Here is a 27,968-nt window from a genome sequence, read left to right as displayed (position 1 = left end):
TTATTGCAGTCAATTACCCCTACTCCCTGCTGAGCACTGTTGGAAAAAAATTCATATCAGACCTTAAATTAGGCCTTTTTGGTGTCTGATTTAAAGCTTTCTTTGCCAGATTGCTATTTTGGGCCTTCAGTCCGATACTCAAGACTCTGCCCACACCTCACCCCAGCAGATGACATACCTGTCATCTTTCAAAACCCTCCATCCCCTTTACTGTACTGTTTTCATGGGCTTGCCTCTCATCCCACTGTAGTCTGGCTTCTAACCCCACCATATTACTTACACTATTCCTACTAGAGTTAGTACAATCCCCTGTTGTTATTCTATCTGACATCTCTGTTCAGTTTAGCACTGTTTACTGCCCTCATCTTCCTGAAATTTCTTAATTTCCGCAGTGTTCTTTCCTTCTGCTTCTGGCTGTTCTGTTTCTGTTCTCTTTGCTGCTTCATTTACCTGGTGTTTTAACTTGGTGTTTCATTGAGTTCTGTCCTTGATTCTGTTATCACATAACATACTTAGAGTTTTCACCACATCAAAGGTTTTTATTACTATCTAAAGTAACTCCTGATCTGTATATCAGTCCACCCTCTATTTGACTTCAGAGGAGTCTGTTCAACTATTTACCAGACTTTTCCACCTTGAGTACCTTCAAATCAACAGATACAAAACTAAATCTATAATCTTTCTCAATACACTGCATTCCAAACCTACTTGGATTTCTGTGTTCTTGATTCTGATTGGCATTCTAAGCTAGAGGTCTGAGAATCATTATTGATACCTTCTCCCTCTTACTCCTCACCCATGTTGTTCTGTACCTCTGTGTCTCTGCCTAGAATACATTTCCTTCTTTCCTTCACTTATTCCATTCCAGGCAGAATTAATCCCTCTCCTTTTGTGCTGCTGCCTTACATTTTCCATTGCCCATTATTCTGAAACAGGTTTTCTACAGTACATTGCAGGTGTTTATTTGTATATATTTCACGTTCATAAGATACTGTGGCCTGTGATACGAAGTTTTTAAAGAAGGGCAATTTATCTTCATCACCTAGCACGTGGTCTGGCACATAGTAAGTGCTCAAAAAATACTTGTGGAATGGATAGTGATGCATTTCCCCAAAATAGAGACTGAGCTTGATTTTTACCTAAGGGAAAATGTGCACTTTTAAGACATGCTAAAACATAGAACTCAGATCCAATTTTTATTTCTTCCTCAGAGTACAGATTCAATTATAATAATCACTGGAAACTTATTATTTTCACCTCTAGAAGAGTCTTTTGGATGTGATAGAAAACATCTGAATTACAAATTCAGACCTTCCTCTCAAGAAAGTGCTATTAGAATTAACCAAAAAGAAAAAAATTTATTTGCTTTTTCTGTTTTTCTTGATTTGCCAATAGAATTTTTTTTCTATTCGAATAGGTGAAAAACCTTTTGAATGTCCAAATTGTCATGAAAGATTTGCTAGAAATAGCACCCTCAAATGTCACCTGACTGCGTGCCAAACTGGAGTGGGGGCAAAAAAGGGAAGAAAGAAGCTTTATGAATGTCAGGTACGTGTGGGTGTATTCTGTCCTTAGCAAAGGAGTTGGGTGTTTGAAATCATTAAAAGTGAAGGGTAGCAGAGTCTAGAGTAAAAGTATAGAGCTGGCAGTTTGGAAAGAATGAGTAAAGAACATCATCCATCGTTTTGATTTTATTTATTTATTTATTTATTTTCCCATCGTTTTGATTTTAGAAGGGAGATTAGAATAGGGTTTTTTGGGTTGTTGCCTTTTTTTTTTTTTTTTTTCCATCAATGTCAATAAAATTATGTCCTAAATAACAGGTAACCTGAAACTATTCTTCACCGTTGAGCAAACAATAGAATTAGGGAGTGGAGCAGTGGAAGGCTCACTGGCTGTGATCAGCTCTTTTTCCATGATTAGTGTATATGTATCCCAAATAATGTAATGGTTCTAAATGCTAATGATATTATGTAGGAAATTATAATATTGGTACTTTATATCCCTTGAATTTATATGACATTTAAGCAATGAAGGCAGTATTATGTTTCCTACATTTCATCTAAGTTGTTAGCTACATCAGCTAAAAGACCAAATAAACAACATAATTATGAACTCTCTTAGATCACATTATAAATGTCATATTCATAACATTTTTCAGAAAAATCTTCAAATTTTTCCTTAACAGAGAATAAATGCATTCATGCTTTCTTCGGCTTGAATATTAGTAGTGTTAAAACCATATGTTTGGTTATTTCAGGTCTGTAACAGTGTGTTTAACAGCTGGGACCAGTTCAAAGATCATTTGGTAATACACACTGGTGATAAACCCAACCATTGTACTTTATGTGACTTGTGGTTTATGCAAGGAAATGAATTAAGGAGGCATCTCAGTGATACTCACAATATTTCAGAGCGTCTAGTAACCGAAGAAGTTCTTTCAGTAGAAACACGTGTGCAAACTGAACCTGTGACATCAATGACTATTATAGAACAAGTTGGGAAAGTGCATGTGTTACCATTGCTTCAGGTTCAAGTGGATTCAGCACAAGTGACTGTGGAACAGGTCCATCCAGATCTGCTCCAGGACAGCCAAGTGCATGATTCACATATGAGCGAGCTTCCAGAGCAGGTTCAGGTGAGTTATCTAGAAGTGGGTCGGATTCAGACTGAAGAAGGTACTGAAGTACATGTGGAGGAGCTGCACGTTGAACGGGTAAATCAGATGCCAGTGGAAGTACAAACTGAACTTCTGGAAGCTGACTTGGAACAAGTGACCCCTGAAATCATGAACCAGGAGGAGAGCGAGACCACCCAAGCAGATGCTGCTGAAGCTGCCAGAGAAGATCATGAAGATGCTGAGGGTTTAGAGACCAAAACAACAGTGGATTCCCAAGCTGAAAGGGCAGGGAGTGAAAACAGAACACCTATGCCTGTTTTAGAGTGAAATAACAAATGAATATATTTTTAAATTAATGTGTTGGGTTTTTGAACTGATCATGGGCAGTGTGACTGTCCTTAAGCTAACAGACAAGTGGACCAAAGTTAAAGTCTTTCCTGTTGTGAACTGTTTCTATTGAAACAAACTGATTCCAATGCCCACCCCCCCCCCCCACACACTTAATGCCACACAGGAGGGATCTTTCCCGTAAGTAATGGGAAGCTTTGAGAAGTATTATTTCTGGAAACTTAAATGGATTATATTCTTATAATATAGTTGGGTACGAATGTATCTATTTTCATTGTGATAAGGGTTCTCCCTTCTCTCTTTCCCAGGTCACGTCCTTTCTCAGATTTTTTCCATGTTGTAAAATCAAAAGTAAAATCATTAGAATACAAATTCGTGTATTCTAATGCATGTTAGAAAATTGAATATATAGGAAACACAAGGCTGCATGAAGAAAAGTACATTGTTACTGTGCAGTTAAATTTTGGCTTCTGGCTTTCTTTAGTTTGAACAAACTTCTTGTCTATACTGATAGTCACAAATGTCATCTCTGCAACGGAAACAGTGGTGGTGGCAAAATTTGTAGAATGTAAAACAAAAAAAAAAAACAAAAAAAAACCCACACACACCCATGTGCCTTTTCAAAGCCAACTAAACTTCTATAAAACATCTCTGGTTCTTTCAAAGTTTGTGTTGTAAGGAGCGATGTAGGTGATGCTGTAGTACTTTGTTTTTGCTTATAATGGCAACTAGCAATTCTTTTTCTTGGTAACTTAAGGTAGGGTGAGAAATAGCATTTAATGGCAACTGAAGGGCCATTTCCGATTGGGAAAATTCATTTATATCTGTGGTAAACTTTTTTTTTTTTTTAATGAAAAGTTGCACTAATATTTTACCACCAGATGAAAAAAAGGAGCATCGTTTAAAAATTAATGTATTTAAAGTAAAGTACAGAGAAAAACATGTATATAATATATCAGGCTTTGTTTTGAATGAATCTTTTTCCCCGATCCTTAATGTAAAGATCTTGTGCTATAACTTTTAAAGCCATACAAATAAGAGTGCTAAACTGTGGACTTAAAAGTAGGTGTGTAAATATTTTTAATCAGTATTACTTGGAAAATAAAATATAACAACCACATAAAATAAACCAATATGCTATTTTCTTTACCTGTTAAATATTGGGAGATATTTACATTTTTAAAGTAAAGTTTAAAATTATGTGTTCATGACTCGTTTTTCTCTTTACTAATATAGAAGTGGTTTCATGGTCCAAGATCTTCACTCGTTTGTATTAACATGACTGATACGTGAATTAAGATATGCCGTTCTCAGTATGCACCTCTAATCCCCAAAAATCAGTTCAGAAGAACGGGAGGAGGAAGAGGTTGGCATTTGTGGTTCTTCCACGGTGGGGCACAACAGCCAATGGAATTTTTTAGGAAGAGCCTATTTTTAATACACTTTCTCCTCTTACCTAGTGTGTTTAGTTTAAAAGATCAGTTCGGCTTCTCCTTTGGTAATCCTAGTGGTTCAGTGGTATCACATTTATGACCTGTCTCAAAGGGAATGGCTTCCCACAAGTGGAGAGGTCACAGATTTAGAGAATGCAGGAAGAGGAGATTGAGTTTTTATTTTAAGGTTAAAAAAGTATATGAATATTTCCAAGTCTGTTCTGTTTGGCAATTGGACACTTACACAAAGCTTACATAGGTGTTTTCTTTCTTCAAAGTCAGAAAATGATAGAATTATATTACATGGAATTTTCAGTTTGCCTTAAGATATCCAGGTTCCTGAGTTAGTTGTAACTTAAAAAGAAAAAAAAAAATTCCTGACAGATAGTGGTTTCAGGTATGTAAGTTACTAGTTAGTATCTAGTGAATTTTGAATGCTGAAAATAGCTCATGATGTCCCCTTTAAGCCAAGATATGAAGCGAGGTTTATTTTTAAACATAATCTTAAAAAGGCTCTGACCACAACGTCGAGATCATGGACAAAGGCACAACAAAGTATTGAAAAGCACAACAAAATACTAAAAATTTAACATTTGAGCGTTCAGATTTGGCAAGGCCTTTCAAAACAGGTTTGAGGGTCAGATACAGTTCCTTTTACTTTTCCCAAAAGGTATATAGGCTTTATCAGTGTATCCTGAATGCCGGTAAATTTGATTGCAGAAGGAGAGGAAAACTACCCACTGGTGGTAAACCATATGTTGATTAGGCTTTGCAGTTTGCAAAGCATTTTACATATAATAAAACAACTATGAAAACCCATGATGTGTATTTAAGAACTGAACTGAATATTTTGTTCCTCTCATTTTACTCCTAGTGGGGTTTTTAGGTCTACAGTGGCAGCTGGTCCTTAGAGTGCCAGACACTGATCAGCAAAGGAATCCCACGTGCACGGCAGAATGATAGGTAGGAGAGCCTCTTCTGTCTCCCCTATTCCACCGATCTAACACACAGCAGTGCTCGGATTCTCTAACACCAACTGGGTGTCCAACAAGTCACTTTTGACAACAGCCAGAGTTAGCGTAGACTCCACAAGTTAAGTGATCAGTAGTAGTAGCACAAGACTGCCCTTGCTTCAGACGGTAGCCAAAAATGGGGTACCAAGGATACCTGCACTTCTGCCCTGCCGACTACAAATCAGGGGTCCCCGCCCCCTTGTCAGATTCAGTACACTAGAACAACTCAGTACTGAGGAAGGCACCACACTTCTGAGTATAGTTTTATCATAAAGGATACAACCCAGGGGCTCCTGGCTGGCTCAGCTGATTAAGAGTATGTGTGCGACTCTTGATCTCTGATTTGTAAGTTTGAGCCCCACGTTGGGTGTAGAGATTACTTAAAATCTCTTAAAAAAGAAAAAAGGAGGGGGGGGGGGGAATCCAGGAACAGCCAAATGGTTGCAAAGGGCAAAGGGGTTTGGGGGAGTGGAGTGGGTAGAGCTTCCAGGCCCTCCTGGTGCTCCACCCTCCCTGCACATGGATGTGTTCACCAACCTGGGAGCTCTCGTAACCCCTTAATCTTTTTCTTTTTCTTTACTAAGGTTTCATTACCTAGATGTGATTGATTAAATCATTAGCCCTTGATTACTGAATTCCCTGTCCAGCCCTTCCATCCTGGATATCTTGGGGTGTGGCTGGTAGTTCTAGCCCTCTAATCATGTGGTTAGTTCCTCTGGCGACCACTGCCAAGATCACCTCGTTAGCATAAACTCAGGGATGAGCGAAAGGGAGCTTATGATAAAAGACATCAGGAAATTCCAAGGGTTTTAAGAGCTCTGTGCCAAGAACCAGGGTCAAAGACTGGATACATATTTTTTATTATACCACACCTACCATCTGAGATTCAAAGGAACACTAAACAGAACTCTAATAATACATGTAAAACCCAGAAGTTTTTTGAATATGTACAAAAAGAGAAGGTTCTTATAGTCTTACTAGTTTAAAAATGCTACCATCCCCATACACTATTGAAAGTAGGAATATTTTCATGGAAATGTAAATGCTTCTGTTTCTGCTACATTCAACTTGGAATTAAAGATTTCAAGATTGAAAGGGTTTTTGAAGGTATAGACTACCCACTTGATAATTGGAATAAGCCAACAGTACTGAGGCCTAAATATAGATAAAAGTCTACACCAGAATATCAAGTGTGTCTTAATGAACATCTTCAATTTAGCATGGGTTGTTTTATTTTTTATTAAAAAATTTTTTAACATTTATTATTGAGAGAGAGAGAGACACAGAGCATGAGCAGGGGAGGGGTCGAGAGAGGGGGAGACATAGAATCTGAAGCAGGCTCCAGGCCCTGAGTTGTCAGCACAGAGCCCGACATGGGGCTCGAACCCACAAACTGAGATCATGACCTGAGCCGAAGTCGGTTGCCTAGCCAACTGAGCCACCCAGGCACTCCTAGCATGGGTTGTTTTAAACCCATGATCAGATGACCATTAAGGTGTTCACGTGGAAATAATGTTTTATAACTACATCATGCAAAATTAAAAGGAAATGCCTGACCCTAAAAGTTTAGCCTGATTCTGTTGGAGAAAATAGCTTTGCTTTCATTAGGTTAACACTGTTGGCTGCATCAGGAGAGGGGAGAACCTAAGCTCAATGTTTATCAGATATAATGTTCTGAGCTGTGCTATGGCTCTTACAGAATTTGTCATAAGAGATCTAAATGAGAAGCAGCAGGAATTAAAACTATTAAACCCTCACCACCAACAACAATCAATAGGATCCTCTGTAGTTAACTAGAGGCCCAGAAGTGTATTGCTTTAAAATGGTAAATGCAGAGGCTGTCATTATAAATGTATTCTGACCTTATGGGGATATCTTAAAACTACTCCGTGTTGTATAAACATTGCTTCGTTAATCCTGTTGACACGGTAAATAGGAAGGTAGGCCGTGAATGCAGTGTTTTCTTCTTCTCACCTTTCCTAAAACCTAATATCACACATAATTATTCACCCACCTTGTTGGGCATTGCACCAAAATATAGGCCAGGATAGAAAAATCTTGTAACCTATAAGCATCATTTATGAATCACTTACTATATGTCAAACACTTAATCATCTCAATGACTTCATGAGGTAAATATAAATGGAGGAAATTAAGAGAAGGAGGAGATGAGAAACAGCTGGTAAAGAATGGAGCCAGTATTTGAAACCAAGGAAATTGACTCCATAGGCACAGTCTTGATCACTAAAATACAGTTACCTTTGTATGAGATCTCTTTGTGGTTGACAACATGGGATTGCACAGAGCAAAAGCTAAATACCCATTTTCTTTTTGGAATCCACATCAGCCCTTGATAGGTTTTGGGGTGGAGGGAGCAGGAGATCAGAAAAGCTGGCAAGATACGTGCAGCAAGTTGTCTTTTTTTTTTTTTTTTTTTTTTTTTAATTTTTTTTTTTTTTTAACGTTTATTTATTTTTGGGACAGAGAGAGACAGAGCATGAATGGGGGAGGGGCAGAGAGAGAGGGAGACACAGAATTGGAAACAGGCTCCAGGCTCTGAGCCATCAGCCCAGAGCCCGACGCGGGGCTCGAACTCACGGACCGCGAGATCGTGACCTGGCTGAAGTCGGACGCTCAACCGACTGCGCCACCCAGGCGCCCCTACAAGTTGTCTTTTTTTTTAATATTTTTTTACATTTTATTTATTTTTGATAGAGACAGAGCACAAGTGGGGGAGGGGCAGAGAGAGAGGGAGACACAGAATCCGAAGCAGGCTCCAAGCTCTGAGCTGTCAGCACAGAGCCCGACGCAGGGCTCGAACTCACAAACCGCGAGATCATGACCTGAGCCGAAGTGGAATGCCCAACCGACTGAGCCACGCAGGCGCCCTGCGAATTGTCTTTTGACGTCTCATTGCTGACTCCTTGCCCTGAGACCATACTGTCTAGGTAATTGTTCTCCAACTTAGTGTGCGTCAGAATCTTGCTAAAACACACATTGATAGATCCCACACCCGGAGTTGCGGATTCATTTGGTCTGGGTTAGGGCCCAAGAAATTGCATGTGTAACAAGTTCCTGGGTGCTACTAATACCCTCAGTCCTGGAACCACTATCAGTTGAACAGCAGACATAGGACACTTCAAGAAAGCACAGATGAGTAGCCAGTGGAATGGACCTTTTTGACAGTCTTCTTTTTTTTATGGTGTAGTCAGGTGCTACTCTAAAAATATCCTGTTAACTATTGTTCATGTTTATCATTCATGTAATGGACTGGACTAAGGCAGTTGTCTTAGGTTTTATAATTTCAAGCAAGAACATTGTGCTTATTTTCAATAAATCATTGCTTTTCTGTTTCTAAAGTGAAAATGCCACAAAGACAAGAAATGTTAGAGAATAATAAGAAATTAAAAGCCAGAAAGTCAGAATAATGGACTAGGAATACTTTGCTTCTGGGTAACTCAAATACACTTTAGACACAAAATCTTAGCTAATATCTGTTGAGAAGTAAATGCCAATATATGAATTCACTTAAGAGAATAGCTGATCATTAGCTGTGGTTTTGCGGTCTGGTAAACTGCCTATATGAGGACAGAAACTGTCCTGTAAAATAATAGTTATCTATTAGACACAGCTAGGAAACACTATGGAGGGAATACTATGGGTTCAGAACCCTGGCCCAATTAAAATGGGGCTTATTTAAAACTAAAGACTCAAAGGTAATGGTTCAAATTTGATTTTTATAAATTTTCATAAAAAATAATTTTGCTCAAGTATCAATGGGCCCGGGGCTCTTAAACTATTCTTCCTTGCCCAATAGTAAGTAATACCCAAGTGCCAATTATAAGAACATATTACACTAATTGCTGTATGTGGTTACACGGTCAAGAAAAGTGTGGAGTAAAATTGCTACAACCGTGAGAATCTCAGCGACTCAAATTTCATGGTGAAAATTACATTTTAATGAAAATTTCTCAAGATCACAGGTTTTTTTTTCTTTCTTTTTCTTCTCTATTTGTTGTATTTTACCTATGGAAGAAAGTTCAATATTGAACATGAGACTAAATGACGAGGCAGGAAGATCTCAAGTGAATTAAATAAAGTACCAAGAATATCGATAGAATTTAAGCTGACTGGCAGAGGCAGGGGCAGTGGCCCCTCATTCAGCCACTGAAATTTGTGACCTCTTTCTTTTTTCATTTTGTTATTAATATTAAATTACACCTATACAAGTAATAGATTCACATATTTTAGGAAATAAGAAAGTAAAAAAATCTACTCTAAGACCCATTAACCAGAAATAACTGTTAACATTACATGAATATATTAATATCTATCTCTACACACACACACACACACACACACACACACACACACACACACACGTGAGAGCAAGAGAGAGAGAGAGAGAAGGAAAAGGAGAAGAAGAAGAAAAAGAAGGAAAAGGAAGAGGAGAGAGGGAGATGCAGAGAGGACTTTTTAAAGCAGGATTACCATGCTAGTTTTAATTCTTTCAGTTTTATTTTGCTTAATTTAACAAATAAGCAGAATAAAATGGCAAAGCTCAGAAAAATCTTTCTTTATTGCAAGAAATATTAGTTCCTTTTTTAAAAATTTTTTTTAACGTTTATTTTTGAGACAGAGAGAGACAGAGCATGAACGGGGGAGGGTCAGAGAGAGGGGGAGACACAGAATCTGAAACAGGCTCCAGGCTCTGAGCGGTCAGCACAGAGCCCAACATGGGGCTTGAGCTCACGGGCCGTGAGCTCATGACCTGAGCCAAAGTCGGCCACTTAACCGACTGCGCCACCCAGGCGCCCCAAGAAATATTAGTTCTTAAAAGATTCTTATAAAGTTAAGGACAAAGGATTTCAATAAATACTGATTGTGATTCATTTTTAAACTGTCAGTTGACCCCCTGCTGTGATATGATGAAACTGGCATTCTCATGCTTCCGCCTTGTGATCTTGTTGTATTTGCACTGACAAGGCTTATAAAATCAGTGTGCAGGTTCAACAGCTAATCAATTACAGCCAAGAGAGAATTCGTGAAATATCAGATCTGAAGAAATTACCAGAGTGTAAAAGAAGTTAAATAGAAGGTAAAAATCTGGAAAACATGAAAAAGGACATGAGATAGAATGAGCTCTGACATACATAATGTCCAACTCGAAATCCTAAAAGAAAGGTAAAACATGGGAGAGGAGTCATATTCAAAGAGATTGGGAATTTTTCTGAATTGTGGAAAGACATGAATTATCAGATTTAGGTAGCACACAGATCCTAAACAGGATAAAGACATTTTTTTTTTTTCTGGAACCACATATGCCTTTTGAGTTGCAGATCCAGCTCTACAGTGCGATGCAGTCTTAGAAAAGTTTTGTTTTATCTCCTCTCCCAAGATTTGTCAAATATCCCTATCAGAGGAAAGGAGGAAGGAGAGTAGGAATAGTCCAACCCCAGGAATAGCCCAAGTTCACATTCAGCAGGGATGCAGTGTACCAGGGAACAATATCCAGAAAATGAGTAGAATGTCCCCATACGCCCTAGAATAGTACCAAATGTGGAACGATCCCTCAGAACTTGAAATAGCAAAAGTAGCTACCACTTATTAAGCAGTTATTAGAAGAAGCGCTGACCTGGTTGGGGCCCCAACTACTTAGAGATTGTGATGAAAGGAACATACTTTAAACACTTTCAGTGGGGGATCCTCCCGCCAACCACTCCAAGCCCATGGACTCCAGGTTAAGACAACCTAGTTAAGCTGTTCGCCAGTAACTTTATCTCATTAATTCTCACAATTCCCAGAGGACAGATGAAAAAATTGAGGTTAGAAGATGCTTGCAACTAAAGAGTTCATACAGCCAATGAGTGGCAGAGCTGGGAGTCAAGGTGTAACTTTATGACTCAAAGGTCTAAACTTTTAGCCACTGCCAGGAGGCTCTCAAAGCACAGAACAAGTACCTCCTGGGTTAGAATCATGCAGGACTACTTTCTGCCAACACAATGGAGCAGGGTTTAGAAAACCGAGACTAAATGGACTTTATAGGTTTTTTCTTTTGGAAAGTAATATTTTTCTGACATTAAAATATTTTTTTCTGACATTAAAATATTTTTTTCTGACATATACGTCCATTGTAGAAAAAAGAAAAAAATGCTGAAAATATTAAGGTTATTTAAACCACCTGCAATTCCACCAGTTCACAAAAAACATTACCAATATCTAGTGTATTTCCTTCTGCTCAAACATATCACAAATTTGTATCATTCTGCTTTGTAACTTTTGCTTTCACTTAATATGTTGAAAATATTTCCCCATACTCTTCAAAACAACAATTTTTAACTTCTATATGCTGTTACATTGTAATCAACCTACTGAATGGCCCTTTCTAGGAGAAAACAACACTTCTTTCAAGTGGAGGGAAATGAATGAACAGTCAGTCCTATATGACTGGGGTCCCAGGACTTTCAAGGGAAAGGAAAGCGTGAAGGAACAGTTCTGATTTGAAAGGGAGTAGACCCCAGCAGAATAGCTGCAGGAGAAATAGGGGTGCAGGAGGCTTCTGGAATGGAATCTGGCCAATGGACTTTAGAAGTCGTCTCTGTTGCTGAAGTTTTCCTTTTCTGTGATAGCCTCAGGTCTTCAGTAACCTTCCAAGCCACTAGAATCTAGTATCTATGATACTCCATGGGGGCATGATGTAAGGGTCTATGAGAGAGTCCATGTTCGGTTGTGAGTTTGAAGTTCTTGGCTTCCAGGCAGTTTCCTTATGAACTCCTATCCTGTGTATTGTCCTGTTATAGGATTCAAGGAGTATTTTATATGACATTTTTAAACATGTAAACTCTTACCCTGCTTTAGAAAGAAAACAAGGGGCGCCTGGCTGGCTCATTCAGTGGAGCATGTGACTTTTGATCTCTGAGTTCTGGGTTCCAGACCACAGATTACTTAAAAATAAAATCTTTCAAAAAAGAAAAAGAAAACAAACTGATGGCATGTGCTATCTTAGAGACTGCTCTTTGATAAGTTTATTTTTGAGAGAGAACGAGAGTGTGAGTGCATATGAGTTGGGGAGGGGCAGAGAGAGAGGAAGAGAGAGAATCGCAAGCAGGCTCCACACTCAGCACGGAGCCCAATGCCGGGCTGGAACTCACAAATGGGGAGATCATGACCTGAGCCAAAATCAGGAGTTGGATGCTTAACCAACTAAGCCATCCAACTAAAGACTGCTCTTAAAAGAAAAAAAAAAAAAAATGCCTCTTATCTTTTAAGGAAAGGGCCTCCCTTTAAAGACAAACCTTTCTCACAGAGAACTTTTATCCTGTAAAGTAGATAACCACTCTCATCAAACAAGGAAGCAAACATTCCAGGTTGTTTTGGTTTCTCGCCAATCTCAGTGGCCAGTCCCTGGAGCTGTCCAAGGTTTTCTTTCTTCCTCTTCCTGTTCCTGGCCCCTTCAATCACACAAAGAGGCATCAGAGTGAGGAAGAAAAGCACTGACTCTGGAGTCAGACTGCCTAGGTTTGAATTCCAGCACCAGCATTGGACAGCTGAGCAGTCAAATAACCTTTCTGAGCTGTTTCCTCATCTGTCCAAAGAGATGGTAGTAATACCTAAAATAAGGTTATTGTGAGGATTTAATCAGTTACTCTTTTGAAAATATTTATAATAAGGCCTGGCAAATAGCAAAACAAGGAATCTTTGGCTTCCCTAATTTCTACCATAAATAGATTTAAAACTCACTCATCTACACTTTTGCTTTCGTAAATATTGCCCTGGCAATCAGGAAGACAGAATCTGGGAGCATGAGGAGGTGGAAAGAGTGCTTCCTGAGCTGGGACTTAGGGTGCTGGTCTTGGCTTTGCCATTAACCAAGCTGTGTGATCCTTGTTCACTGACCTCTCTGATCTCACTTTCCTCCTCTGTAAAATGAAGGACTTGAACTTCAGTGGATAACCTCTGGTTATCCTACGGGTTTTGCTAGTCTGTGAATCGCATTCTCCGCTCAACACTCAATTCAGTGACTTGGCTTCCTTGTTTGTAAACTGTAAAAATATTTGGCACCTACCATTAGCCGGAGGGTTATAGCTGGGGAGTAGGCAAGAGATTAGGGACTCACAGTCTAAATGACACCATAGGAACTGGATATATTGTATGGGAGGGATCCGGGCAGAGGGTGGCATTAGCACTTCTTTCTGCAGAGCCTAAACCCTGCCAGACTCACCCGAAGGAGCTGTCACGGTGGGTTTGCTGGAAACCCCGTTCTGTTGGTAAGCTTGCTGGGTCCCGGTCTACCAAAGACACGGGAAACCTTTGATCAAGAGGCTCGAGAGGCTCAGTACGAGGCGTGAGCAGACCAGAGCTGTGTCAACCCTCTTTTGGCTGTGTCGCCCGTTCTCATCCATCCCGTAGGAGGGACTCTCTCTGTGAGAGGGCCAACCCCCCCCCCCTCCTCCAGTGTCTGCGATGGGTGTCCCCGCGCCGCGCACCCCCCTCCCTCCTGCCCCTCCTTCCTGGCTGCCATAGAAACCGGCCTACGAGGTCCGGGCCCGAGTCCCGGAGCCTGACCGGCCCCTGGCCCCCTCCCCCGGGCCAGCCCCCCGCTCCCTATTGGTCCTCCGGGGAAACGCTGCGGGGCGCCTCTGTCCCCGCTGCAGAGCCCGGGCCGGGGCCAGCGGGCGGGGTTTGCCGGGGCCGCTGTCGGTCAGGTCCGCGGTCCCTGACAGCTCAGGGAGCCTCCCGCGCGGCCGCGGCGCCCGCCACCCACGCACCTCCCGCGCCGCGCCCGCTTCAGCTCCAACCGCCCCCAGCTTCTGGCCCCGCGCAGCCGAGTCCGTGAGCCGGGCTCGCCACGAAGGTAAGCGAGGGCCGCGGGGCTCGCAGCCAGCACCTCCACCCCTCCCGCCCCTCCTCCCCCAGGCTGCTGACCTGGTGGCGGGGGGCGGGGGGGTGGCTGCGAGCAGCGCCCGTCCCCGGCAAGCCGAGGGGGAAAAGGGGGCACGGCTCCCGGAGGGGCGAGGGCGTGAGCTGGGCGCGGGAGAAAGGCAGGCGCTCCCGGGGGCGAGCGCGAGCAGAGGGCGTTGTAGCCGGAGGCGCAGGCGAGCCGGTGCCCGTGCAGTGTGCGGCGCCCCTGGGTCTGCGCGCGCGTGTGTCCCCGCGTCCCGGCACCGTGCGGGACCCCGCGTCGGAGTGCGCGCCCGCACGGGAGCCCGGGAGGGCGGCTTCGCGCCCGCCCCGGCGCGCACCTGGCGCGGGGACCCGAGCCCCAGGACGTGAGCCCAGGTGGGGACCTGCGTGACCCGGACTGGCAGAGAGGGCGCTGACAGCGAACGGCTGTGGCCCACCACACCCCACACCACGACGCTCCCTAAAGAATCGTGCTTTCTTAAAGACTAAGGAGGAACCTCGTCTCTTCCCGGATGTCCCTTCGGGAGTATTAGGAGCTCCAGGATGACCAGGAAAGAATGGCAACGGGGTCTGTAAAATGACATTTCTGATCAGCTTTTGTGTTCCCGACACAACACCTGGGCAGATGGAGAGGTCAAAGTAACAGATAAAGGTGCTCTTGGGGCAGCAAAGATTCAGCCTTCCGCATTTTTTCCTTCCCTTCCTTCCCTCCCTCTTCTTTCCTCCCTCCTTGCCTCTCCTCCCCCTACCCCCTACCCCCGTTTCACCCCCCCCACCCGCGTTTTCGTCCTCCAGAGTTTAGTAGACAAGAGGTCTCTCTGTTAGACCCACCCTCCCCCACCCCACTTCTCATCCCGTTTCAAAATGGGAGCAAATGAACCACATTCTTAGCTCTTACCCGTGCAATTCAGACAAGTTTGGAAATTAAACAAATCGCGTTTGCACTCGAGTCCGCGGGAATCCAAAAGGGAAACAAACAAAACCAGACCGAAAAATCTATCCCAAGTTAAGTCAAGATTTCAACGCGGGATCTAAAAGGAGTATTTGTGTATGGCAATACGTTGTGTGTGTGTGTTTTAATGTTTGAAAAATATGTATCACTCAAGCTTGCATCATCAGTATTCAATGTGATTCACAGAAGCGCTTCAAAAGATGGTTTCTGTTAGTGTTGCAAAAAGCACTTCTAATTTTGGTTGCCATGGTAACCGAAGAAGTTGCCCCGCGCCGTTGATGCGCAGCCTGGCTGGAACCAGGAACTGTTCGTGAGATCTCCTCACGTCCCCTCATGTCACCATGGTAATAACAAAAGAGCTTATAAGATACTTGTTTCTTTTCCTTAAAATACTAGAGCCCAAGCATGTTGTTTTCAAATTTTATCTTTCCAGAGTTTGCAATTTGTGACACAGACCTTCCTTCTTAGACAACTGAGTGTAAACACTGCCCTCCAGCCAATCAGCCCCGCTGGCCCAGCTCTCTTCCCACAGCTGCTGCAATAAGGGGGGGGGGGGGGGGGGGTGGGGGGGGGAGAAGCATGAAGGAGGAGAGTGTCTGGTGTTAAAGGAATCCCGGTCTTGCACCACATCCCCCTCCCCATTTAGCGTTTTATAATTTGGAGTCCTAATCAGCTCTCTAATTAGGAGATGGGGAATGTGGGTGGGGGTCCCAGAAAGAGGTGAATGGAGGAAAAGCTAAGTCCTGCTCTCCATGGACTCCTGTTTTGTGCGCTGTTGAATTTGCCTCATGGGTTTATTTTTGGCTTGACCACTGTTAAGTGGTGAGCTTGGAAAAACCTTTAGAGAGGCCTTCTTCTGTGTTAGGAAAAAATGTGGATTGGATATTTAGTTTGAGGTGTGCGTTTTTTTCTAGTAACTACATTGCATTTAAAATAAAGGCAGGTTTGTATGAAATCTACATTTCCCAGTAATAACTACATGTAGGCCATAGAGCCCTCTATGCTCTTGATTTAGCCTGAGGTTTTCAATTAAGATGGATTAATTTGGGGGAAGCAGTAGCATCATTCAGATACTTTTCAGTAGCAAATGTTGGTGTCTTCAAAGAACTATAATCCTTTATACAGTACATCCACAATTTCTGAGCAGTGAATTCTATAAAATCAATTTTGTACATTGATGGCACATGATTGGGAAATTTGGAAGCCCCTAGACTTACAGTTTTAAAAGAAGAAAAAAAAATACTTCGTCTTAGTAGGTTAATGTTTATAGCCAAATACGTAGTTTCATTTTGAAGAATTTAAAAATTAAAATATAGCGTGAAATCCACCTTCATTTTTTGAGTCTCATTATGGTGTTTCTCTAAGGACTAAAAAAACCTCAATTCATTGGCTGATTTTCTTTCGGTTGCTGAAAGGACCAGCTGTTTACAAAACTAGTCTCATTCTATTGTTGCCATCTCCTATTATCATTCTTTAAAAAGTTTTTGTGGTGGGGGGCCTGGGTGGCGCAGTCGGTTAAGCGTCCGACTTCAGCCAGGTCACGATCTCGCGGTCCGTGAGTTTGAGCCCCGCGTCAGGCTCTGGGCTGATGGCTCGGAGCCTGGAGCCTGTTTCCAATTCTGTGTCTCCCTCTCTCTCTGCCTCTCCCCCGTTCATGCTCTGTCTCTTTCTGTCCCAAAAATAAATAAACGTTGAAAAAAAAATAAAATAAAAAAATAAAAAGTTTTTGTGGAGAAAATAATTGTTTTTTACTTGCTTAATTTTTAAGAACCTCTGGCTCTTTCTTATCAAATATTCTAATGGCTCTGTAAAACACCTCTCCTTGGTATTTTCTATACAACGAAATGCATCAGACAGTCCTTAGATCCTTCTAGGCCCCCCAACCCCCACCCAGCTCTTCAAAATGGAGCCCCAGTCTGAACCAGTTCTTTCCTAGTCCTGACATACACCAGCATTCTGAGATTTCCCTTCACGTCCTTTTTGTCCCCATTCTCTGTTCTCTGGTTTTCCTCTGTGTTAGTTTACTGCTTCATTTTCTGAAGCACCCACTTTGGTAGCTTCTTAAGAAAGAGTTATGGGCAATAAAATTTTGAGACCTTGCATGTCTGAAAATGTCCTTATTTTACCCTTGCACTTAATTGATGGTTTGCTTGGGTGTAGGATTGACTGGAAATTAATTCCTGCCAATTTTGGAAGGTATCAGTTAATTGTTTTCAGCTTTCAATGTGGCTGAAAGTTCAATGCTATTCTGATTCTTGATTCTTGTCATGATATCTATTTTTTTTCTGTCTGGAACCTTGTAGGATTCTCTCATTGTTTTGTGAAGTTTCACTAAATATGAACTTGCTTTCTACAGATTATGTTCATCTACCTACTGGTCCTGAGGAACTTGTATCCTGCTCTTCTGGGGAATTAATGATATAGACATACTTGGAAAACCATTCCATTTTATTGGTTACTTTTCATTGTCACATATTGATTATTCTTGATTGCATCAACTCAAGATATTTAGTTTTGAATACTTGGTTGCTGCTCTTTGGAATCATGCATGCTGCCAGACCATCCTGCATTCCATTTCTGTTTTCTTACCACTTTTTGTCTTTTAACAATGATCAGTGCTCTCATTCGTTAGGGTCCTACCCTTAGCTCTACAAATAGTTTTTATATTCTTTGTGTATTTGCTTTATGGGGCATGTTGGTTTTACAATTAAATTAGAGCACAGCGACAGTACATTTGCTGTGGACTAATCAATGCTGTGATGGCCAAGTCTAAAATAATGAGGCATCCTCCATGCCAGCCATTGGTGACCTGCAAGGTAAATATTTCTCTAGAACGTAGACTTGTTCACCCTCTTGTTTTGCATGTGAGGCAACAAATCCAGAGATATTACGTGTGCGGTCATTTCTCCGGAGTCCCTTTTATTTATTTATTTATTTTAGGGTCAACAATGCATTTTATTATACATCTTAGATTTGTACATTTCACATATGCTTTTAAAGCTTCAATTAACAGACAATATAAAACATATATATATATATATATATATATATATATATATATATATATATATATATATATGTAGCAGTGGTTCTCAGGCACAGAATGTAGGAGGAGACTGGAGCATGTTTTTCCCCTTAATACAGAGTGAATATTCTGAACCCAAATAGTGAAATGTTTCCATCTGACCTAGCTGCCTTTTTGATTGAATTTTATTACACTGAACTGCTTTAGTAGGCACGATGTTGCTAACAGGAAACAATGAGACTCAAATTTGTAACCTGTATTTTCTTGAAGTAAGACCTAAATGATTACTTTTCTCCCGATAGAGTTCCAGGATCATCCAGTGAAAATAATATTGCCCCTAACATATCTGGAACATCAGCCTCAGAACCACTGCCCATGGTTATTCAACGTCTTCAGGCCTCACAGGATGAGGTAATGGTATGATGGATTTCTTCTCAGTGTTTCTGGAAGGTGCTTTCCTCATATCATAAACGTCCTCATCACGTTCCCTGTTGCTGGCCAAATAGTACTCTATGACTGTCCCGTACACACTGTAGCCCGACTGCTTGCACATGTTGACTGCAACTTGGTTAGATACTCTTACAAAGAGATCAACAAAAAGTCCACCCTTTCTTTCTGAAGTCTCCTCTAATAACTCCATAAATTTAGCAGCCAAACCAAGGCGTCGAAATTCGGGGGGGGGGGGGGGGGGGACAGAGAGAGCCGTGACATGCCCGTGCCATTCTTCCTTCCCTAGCTTCGGAGCCTTCTGCTTTACCCATGATCTAACCCATTAACTCTCCACCAGGTGTCTCTGCAATGATGAAATACCCTGGCCAGTGGGCGAGGTGCTGTAAGTAAAAAGGAATCCGTTACATTTCTGTAGGTGGATCCAAGTTAATGTTGTCGAAGCGGAACAGGTCGTTGCACGTGAAGGCCCAGAGTGTGGTCATTGGCCGCCTCCTAGGCCAGCTCGCCGGGATCCCCACCTGCCCTGCCTGAAGTCGTTCTGCCCTGACTCCCTTTTAAACATTCTTTTACCCAGCCTCCTCTCTCTCCTTGGTTACTTTGTCATATATTCTTTTTTCATTTTTAAAGTTTACCTATATATCTTGAGAGAGAGAAAGAGGTAGAGGGAGGGAGGGGCAGAGAGAGAAGGAGAGAGAGAGAACCCCAAGCAGGCTGTGCACCGTGAGCACGGAGCCCTTATGTGGGTCTCAAACCTACCAACCATGAGATCATGACCTGAACCAAAATCAAGAGTCAGAGGCTTAGCTCATTGAGCAAACCAGGCTCTCCTCTGTTCCTTTCTTTAAACCTTTTTTCTTTATTATAAAGAAATAATCTACTTCTTTGTTAAAAACTATGTATTATAAAACAATATATATTCCACAGGTAGCAAGAAGTAGTGGTTAAGTCTTATTTAGTTTTAAAAATAAATTTTATAGTTAACATCCAGTGTAATATTAGTTTCAGGGGTACAGTATAGTGATTCAGTAATTCTGTGCGTTACCTAGTGCTCACCACAAGTGCTCTCTCTAATCTCCATCACCTATTTCACCCATCCCCCTGCCCACCTCCCCTCTGGTAACCATCAGTTTGTTCTCTATGCCAAGGCTGTTTCCTGGTTTCTCTCTCTCTCTTTTCTTTGCTCATTTGTTTCCTAAATTCTACATGAGTGAAATCATATGGTATTTGTCTTTCTCTGACTGACTTACTTCACTTAGCAGTATATTATCTAGCTCTATCCATGTCATTGCAAATGACAAGATTTCGTTCTTTTTATGGTTGAATAATATTCCATTGTATATACATATGCCATTTCTTTATCCATTCATCTATTGATGGACACTTGAGCTGCTTCCATAATTCGGCTATTGTAAATAATGCTGCTACAAACATACAGGAGCATGTATCCCTTTGAATTAATGTTTTTGTATTTTTGGCATAAACACCCAGTAGGGTGATTTCTGGACTGTAGAGTAGTTCTATTTTTAACTTCTTGAAGAACCTTCATACTGTTTTCCACAGTGGTTGTACTGGTTTGCATTCCCACCAACAGTACATGAGGGTTCCTTTTTCTCCACATCCTCACCCACACGTGTTGTTTCTTGTGTTTTACTTTAGCCATTCTGATAGGTGTGAGGTGATATCTCATTGTAGTTTTGATTTGCATTTCCCTGATGATGAGTGATGCTGAGCATCTTTTCATGTGTTTGTTGGCTATCTGGATGTCTTCTTTGGAGAAATGCCTATTCATGTCTTCTGTCCATTTTTTAATCAGATTATTTGTGTTTTTTTGAGTTGTATAAGTTCTTTATATATTTTGGGTATTAACCCCTTATTGAACGTGTCATATGCAAGTATCTTTTCCCATTCAGTGAGTTACCTTTTAGTTTTGTTGATTATTTCCTTCACTGTGTAGACGCTCTTTATTTTGATGTAGTCCTAATAGTTATACATTTGCATAGGGGTTAAGTCTTAATTCTGGAAATAGCTTTGCTGCATTTGAATCCTGGCTCTGTGACTTACTTACTATAAATGTGACCTTGGGCACATAGTTTGATCTCTTTGTGCCTCCCTTTTTTGGGCATAATAACAGCAGGTACCTTCTAGGATTGTTGTAAGACTTAAATGAGTTGGCTCATGTAAAGCTCTTAGAATGGTGCCCGGCACAAAATAAATGTCATTGTTGCTAGTATTTCATTGTCAAAAATACAGAAATAAATGTTAAAATGAAAGAAATAATCATGTATAAATCTCTCTCTAATCCTGTGTATAATCCCAGCTAGAGAGATTATCATGGTTAACATTTCAGAGGGTTGTTTTTGGTAGTTAAAAACAAAGAAAAAAAATTGAGATACCATACATACAATTTTATTTGTTGCTCTTTCCATTTATCTTTATGTTTTGAGCTTTTTTCCTTGTTGTTGGATAGTCAGTATTCTCTGTATGACATATTTGTTTTCTTTTCTGTATTGATGCTAACACAGAGCCTTACAAATTAGGCCCTCAATAAGTACTAATTGTCTGGGAAGCCAGCCCTTTCTTCTGGACCCTTTGGGTTTGGGGCAGGTGTAAAGAGAGTTCCTCCCATCATGAATTTGAGAAGTCCCCCTGCAACTAAGACAGGTCTTATCTTTTCCTACGCAATAAAAGCATTCTGGAGATGGCACCTGAAAAGTGTGGATTCAGCAGAATGAGGGAATACTCGTGTGAAAATATGATGGAGGAGTGGGGGGTGGCATGGACAAGAACCTGAATGGAAGTAGCGAGGCATGACTCAGTAGGGCCACGAAGCTGGGAGGTGTGGATCTTGGCACATGCACAGCAAAGGCCAAGAGAAATGGCCTGATGTTTTGGTTTTTCCTTGCAGCCTCAGTGATTAGTTGAGGCTAGGAAGCCAGTGAGAAAGCTTCTGTGTATAGACACTTCCAGAAGTCCGGCCTGCTTTGATCTCCCCCATCTCCTTCTGAGAGATCTGACCCAGTTTGGCTCTTCCACAGTACATGACAGTCGCCTGCCTGCTTTCCTCACACAGGACACGTGTGGCCAGAAACAGTCACTTAGCAACTCTTTCACGGTTTTGAAATTAAGCCTTGAGCAGCCCCAGTGAGGATTCGTGTCTCCTCAGAGCACTGCATGTAGCATGGAGGCAAATTTATGTTGGCGTTTTTGTGTTCTGTCATTTGCACATGCCAGAGAGTTACTATATCCCAGGAAGCAAAGATGTTATTCAGAAGAGTGTGGACTGGGTAGCTGGCTGTGGCCGGAGACATTTAATAGTTCATTTAGAGGAGTGCTTCTGTCTTGCTTAAACTCAGGCTTCCTTAAGAATCACCCTTTTTGGGGGCACCTGGGTGGCTCAGTCAGTTAAGTGTCGACTTCAGCTCAGGTCATGATCTCGCGGTTCGTGGGTTCGAGCCCCGCGTCGGGCTCTGTGCTGACAGCTCAGAGCCTGGAGCCTGCTTCAGATTCTGGGTGTCTGTCTCTCCCTCTCTCTGCCCTCCTCCACTTTCTCTCTCTCGCTCTCTCTCTAAAAAATAAATAATCATTAAAAAAATTAAAAAAAAAAAAGAATCACTCTGTGTAGCACATAACACCCATGTGAGAACCATTCTGTGTGGTCTGGTGGCTACTGTCTGGCAAGGAAGGTCAAAAAGATTTACTAAAGCTCTAAAACAATTGCATTGGTTAATATCTATAGAAAACAGGACATGACACTTTCAAAGGTTACTATACAGCAATGCTAAGTAAGGATGCTCTTGGCTTAAACCTGTTTGTCACACTGCTAGAATATTCAGTGAGTTGCAGATCAGTGACTTAAAATTCTTTTGTTCGAGATTTTGTGCAAAATGCTAGATTATTTTGCGAACATTGCCCACAGAGACAACGATTCAAATACAGACTATTAGTTCCATTCTTGGTTAACAAAATACACTCTGATCATATTTATTGAATCATGAGGATTTCTTTTAAAGCCTTTTAAACTTGGGGTGCCTAGATGGCTCAGCCGGTTAAGCATCTGACTCATGATTTCAGCTCAGGTCATGATCTCACGGTTTGTGAAATTGAGCTCCGCATCAGGCTCTGTGCTACAGTGTGGAGCCTGCTTGGGGTTCTCTCCCCCCTTCCCCCCCAGCTCATGCACTCACACACACTCTCTCTCAAAATAAATAAATATTTAAAAAATAATAAAGCCTTTTAAACTTTTCTGAGCTTTTTGTTTAGACAAATACTCTTTGGACATAATCAACACCACCAGTTCGTGAGCTGGTGTAGAAAGCGAAGAGGTACAGATTTGCTCACCCTTTATATAAATGCCTCAAATTCAACAAGACATTTTAATTTTTTTTAACATTTATTCAATTTTGAGAGAGACAGAGCACAAGCGGGGGAGGGGCAGAGAGACAGGGAGACACAGAATCTGAAACAGGCTCCAGGCTCTGAGCAGTCAGCACAGAGCCCGATGTGGGGCTCGAACCCACAAACCATGAGATCATGACCTGAGCCGAAGTCCGTTGGTTAACCGAGCCACCCAGGCGCCCCAACAATACATTTTTAGATGCCGCGTTTCCCTGTTTTCCTCACCTATGTTTCCTTACCTTAGTACTTGCTTGCCTTCAGGCCTCATCTGCTTCAGGAAGTTTTCCCTACACATTCACGACACGCTAGCTGTTCTCTGAGCACCCACTCTCCTGTGCGCATCTCTAGCCAACTGCTTGGTCCATTATATTTAACTGGTCTGTTTATGTATCTACTTTGTCCCGCCAGCGGATGACTTATTCACATCCACATGGCTCTTGGCGAGCACCTCAGACGGTTGGCATAAAGTAGGCAGGCACTTAAAAATAATGTTTGCTCAACTGAACATTTCATTGATGTTGACAGAATCTTCCATAATAGAGTGTGAAGGTAGCGACCTCACATTGCTTAGGGTGGCAAGAAGGTCAGGGAGAATCATCTCGCTTTCATCCTTCTTCTTTCTAGCAACATCTTTTCGGGGGATTGCCTGCGACACTCACGGCTCCTGCTCGTGAGACCAGGTAACGCAGCAGCATCTGTTGTGTGTGAGGCACAGGCTCTGAGGTCAGAGAGGCCTGAGCTGGAAATCCAACTGATATTTCTTGCCTGTACAACTTTGGACAAGTTATCAAGTCCTTCTTGCGTTCAGTTTCTTCATCGTAAAAATGAGGGTAAATTGCAGGCACCTTTCAGGGCGGTTGTAAGGATTAAAGAAAATCTGTATCAACTAATTGGAACCAAATAATAGTAGCTATTCTAAGTTAAGGATGCTTTTGGCTGCAAGGAATAAAAAGAGGTCTATTAGCTTGGCTAAAAGAGGTTTATTTTCACGTAGAAAAAGAGATCTAGATAGGTGTCTTGGTCTGCTCAGGCTGCCATAACAAAATACCATAAAATGGGAGCCTTGAACAACAGAAACTGATTTTCTCACAGTTCTGGAGGTAGGAAGTCCGATACCACGGTGCCAGCAAGCTCGGGTTCTGATGAGCACTGTCTCTGGCTTTCAGATGGCCACGTTCTTGCTGTGTCCTCACATGGCAGAGAGAGGGAACTCCCTGATCTCCTAAGGACACGAATCCCATCGTGGGGGCCCTACCCTTGTGGCCTTATCTAAACCTAAATCCTGTCTCCAAATACCAACACACCGGGGCTTCGGGCATCAACGTGTGAATTCTGGGGAAGACACAATTCATATATAGCAAGAAGCCATTGATAGCTTTGTTTTAGTTGCCATCAGAGACCTAGTTTATTGCTATCTTTCTGCTCGGCCATTCTTCCGAAGTCTTGCTGTCATGGTTATCATTTCAGTGTGCTTAGCTGGCCACGAAACCTCCAGACAAGGTCCACACAGGAAGAAAGGGAAAGGAGCTGGGCCACTTACAACTATGCCATTTTATCGGGAAGCATAAGATATCAAAAATCCCTTACTAAGGTCCCATTTGCCAGAACTGTGTCTCCGGGCCAGCCCTAGCTGTCGGGGAGAAAGAGCACGGGGGCCTTCCAGCTTCTATAGCAGAAGTCGAGAAAGGGAGAAAAGAGTTAGTAAAGATGTTGACTGAGCCAGCCAGCAGTGGCTCGTCACTTATTGATAGGGTGCTCATATGTCCCACTTTGCCAGCGACAGCCCTGGTTTGCACCTGTTGTCCCAGTGTGATTATTAATAGCAACCCCTTCTATGCTCAAAAGTGTCTTGGTTTGAATGACAAATGCTATGTTCATTCCACTTATTGAGGGCTTGCTATTTACTGTAGGCTCTTATTAAATGGTAGTTGGAGATAGAAGGCAACCATACGATAAATAATAAGGCAAGATTACATGTGGCGAATGCCTGTGATGCCACTTCATAATATGGGATACAATACTACGATATTGATTTGGCCTAGGAGTGTTTTGAGGACTGATGACACAGACTAGAAAGCCACTTACATATTAAGGGAGATATACTTTTCTGCCGTCACAAAATTTATCAGAGAAATTTTGCACATGAGAAGAAACGTTATTTTATCTTCTAGATTATTCTCTTGTGGAGAATGTAGTAGAGTGTGGCCTTGGGCTATTTAGTAATAAAGCCCTCCTTAATCAGGAGGAAATATTTGTATCTTCCAAATATTCTTTCGAGTTGATTTAAAATAAAACTATTTACTAAACTGTTTATTTTTTTCCCCTTAGCCCCGTTTTAAAATCCTAACAATTTGTTTTACAAATGCATATATTCTGTTGGGCTGACACAGTGGAAACAAACAAATTAAAGAAATTTGGTTCTTGTTTTGTCCCTGGCCACCAGTTAGTAAGTCTCTTTCCTCTCTGGATCTGTTTCTCATATACAAAGTGAGAGATGAAATAATCGTGGGGGGGTCCTCTACTTTGTGTTCCTAAGAGTCCATGAGTGTGTTTGGGTCATCAAGGGAAGGAAACCAGGAAACAGCCAATCTGCTTGTGGCCTCAGGTCACTTTGGTCTGAGGATGTGTTAAGAAGTAAGACTGCAGAGGAAAACTGACATGAGGTCACAAAGTGCATGCATATCCATCCAGCCAAGCAACTTGCCGTTCATTTTTGGCAGAAGGAAGGCATTTCCTAAACAGCATGGAAGGTCAGTGGTACTTGATGGGCTGGAGGGAAGAAAGACACGGGAGGAAAAGACTTGTTTTATTCCGGGTTCTGAATTCTTTACACGTTCAATGACCTAACATCTCTGGTCCAAGGAGCAGAGTGGCCGTGAAGCGTAACTCACCTGTCCCTGGGTTTGTGTTCTGAGAAATTCTAGCAGCACGTCACAGGTTAATAGTTTTGACACAGTGTGCTGTTGGTGGTTCAACTCCAGCCCTCCCACTCCCATTCTGCTCTTATAGGTATCCCCCGCTTTTGTAAGTTCACATTACACCATCCCGCTTTTACCAAAAAACCTACATCGGTACCTGTTTTCACTCACCGAGAGAAATCTGCAGAAGATTTTGGCTTTTATGAAAAAAGGCAAAAAGTGAACATGGATTCAGCATCGGCTTTGCCGTGAGCCTCTATGGGGGCAGTACACCCGGAACAGTGGCAGAGGCCACACCGAGCTCCTTCCTCGGGAACTACACTGGGCACACGAGCCTCACAGAGCTTTGAGCTGTTGTCTGTGAGCATCTGTGCTTTGTCGCAATTTATTTTGAGCATCTGCTAGCAAAACGTGTCCCAAAGGATTAGAAAAGCCCAAGAAGGGTATTTTGGGGGTCTGGGAATGCTAAAAAAAAAAGTCCCATAAAAATGAATGGTAATGGCTCCTTCACTTTTCTGCCATTTCAGCTTATGAAAGGTTTCATACGAACCCTCTACTTTTGGAAAGTGGGGGAAAGCTGTATCTCCATTCTAAATGACACCACCAATGTTCTACAACCTTAGTTCCTTATTACTTTTATTTTTGAAATGAAAGATTTAGAATCTAGATCATTTGCCTGCTCAGTCAACCCAACCAATTTTTGTTTAGATTTTCTCATGGGAAATAATGTTATCAAATAGCTGAAGAGCTTAAGCATTCCAATGTCTTTCTGCCACTTTTAGGAGTCACTGCACCCTGGATTTTGATATCTAGGTTGCTTGTTGAAACAGCGATGCCTGATTGATATCTTCAAAGTTCTAAGGACTGCTGTTCCAAGGTCATTCCACGCTCCCCATCCCTGACCACCTTCAGTGTGGTTGGCAATTATTTTCGAGTTTTTTTTCTCCTTATAAGACCTCATTGGCACTTCCTTTCCTACCTTATCTTCCCCCTTCCTAAAAGCTCATTTACTTTTATGAAATCTTCCTTAGGTATATTTTGATTTTCTCAACTTTTTTTTTCTTTAGTTTTTTTAAAATGTTTATTTATTCTGACAGAGAGACAGAGTGTGAGTGGGGGAAGGGTTGAGAAAGAGGCAGACACAGAATCTGAAGCAGGCTCCAGGCTCTGAGCTGTCAGCACAGAGCCCAGCATGGGGCTCAAACCCACAAACCGAGATCATGACCTGAGCCAAAGTCGGATGCTTAACTGACTGAGCCACCCAGACACCCCATCTCAACTTTTCAACTTGTCGGGTTTACAATCATCTGCTGAACATTTCCTGCTTTAGCTAATTCATGGAAATGCTGAAAAAGATTCCCCCCAGTTCCATGCCCAGTACAACTCATTGCCTTGTCCCAAATTGCTCAAAACTCTGGGTTTCTGCAGCTCTTCTGAACCACCCATATGTAATAGTTTTGCTCATACCTCTTTTAGAAGGTTTAGATGTTTGCAGTACCAGTCTGTGTTGTGAAATTCAAACAGGTCTGTTTGCACGTGGGTGCCATGGAACAAAAGACCAAATATACCGTTTTAAGCATACCACCACGCAAAAACAGAGAACAGTAGAGATTTCAGCTGAAATCCCTTAGGCTTATAGGTTCGTTTGGGGGAGAGTTTACATCTTTATGATGTTGAGCATTCCTTTACTAAACATGGTGTCTTTCCATTTATTAGAACTTCTTCTATGTTCTCCCATAAGCTTTCATAATTTTCCTAATTTATGTCTCTCTCAGCTCCTTTATTGGATTTATGCTTAGGTTTCTCAGGAATTTTATTGCTACTCTTGTCAATGGAATATATATTATTTCTTTATTGTTACCAGAGTATTAATGGTGAATACGAATGTTACTGGATTTACACTAATCTTG

The 27,968-nt window shown here is 41.8% G+C and overlaps 2 protein-coding genes and 1 pseudogene across 2 annotated transcripts in view; 2 read left to right on the top strand and 1 right to left on the bottom strand.

Moving 5' to 3' along the window:
* Window positions 1–4,170, top strand: part of ZNF131 (zinc finger protein 131) — a 30,056-nt gene extending 25,886 nt beyond the window's left edge. The window contains 2 exon segments of the mRNA XM_043599076.1: window positions 1,418–1,548; window positions 2,261–4,170. Coding sequence (XP_043455011.1) covers window positions 1,418–1,548; window positions 2,261–2,947 — 818 coding nt within the window. The 3' untranslated portion in view covers window positions 2,948–4,170.
* A 9,870-nt stretch (window positions 4,171–14,040) lies between these two features.
* The window catches only part of NIM1K (NIM1 serine/threonine protein kinase), a 66,192-nt gene continuing 52,264 nt past the window's right edge, over window positions 14,041–27,968 (top strand). Inside the window, exon 1 of the mRNA XM_043599056.1 lies at window positions 14,041–14,268. The gene's annotated coding sequence lies outside the window, so the exon portion shown is untranslated. The remainder of the gene's footprint in view (window positions 14,269–27,968) is intronic.
* On the bottom strand, window positions 18,205–19,378 carry LOC122494123 (annotated as a pseudogene).

Source organism: Prionailurus bengalensis, chromosome A1, assembly GCF_016509475.1.
Source record: "Prionailurus bengalensis isolate Pbe53 chromosome A1, Fcat_Pben_1.1_paternal_pri, whole genome shotgun sequence".
Classification (NCBI taxonomy): Eukaryota; Metazoa; Chordata; class Mammalia; order Carnivora; family Felidae; genus Prionailurus; species Prionailurus bengalensis.
Note: the sequence above shows the minus strand (reverse complement) of the source record. Positions and strands in the feature narration are given on the sequence as shown.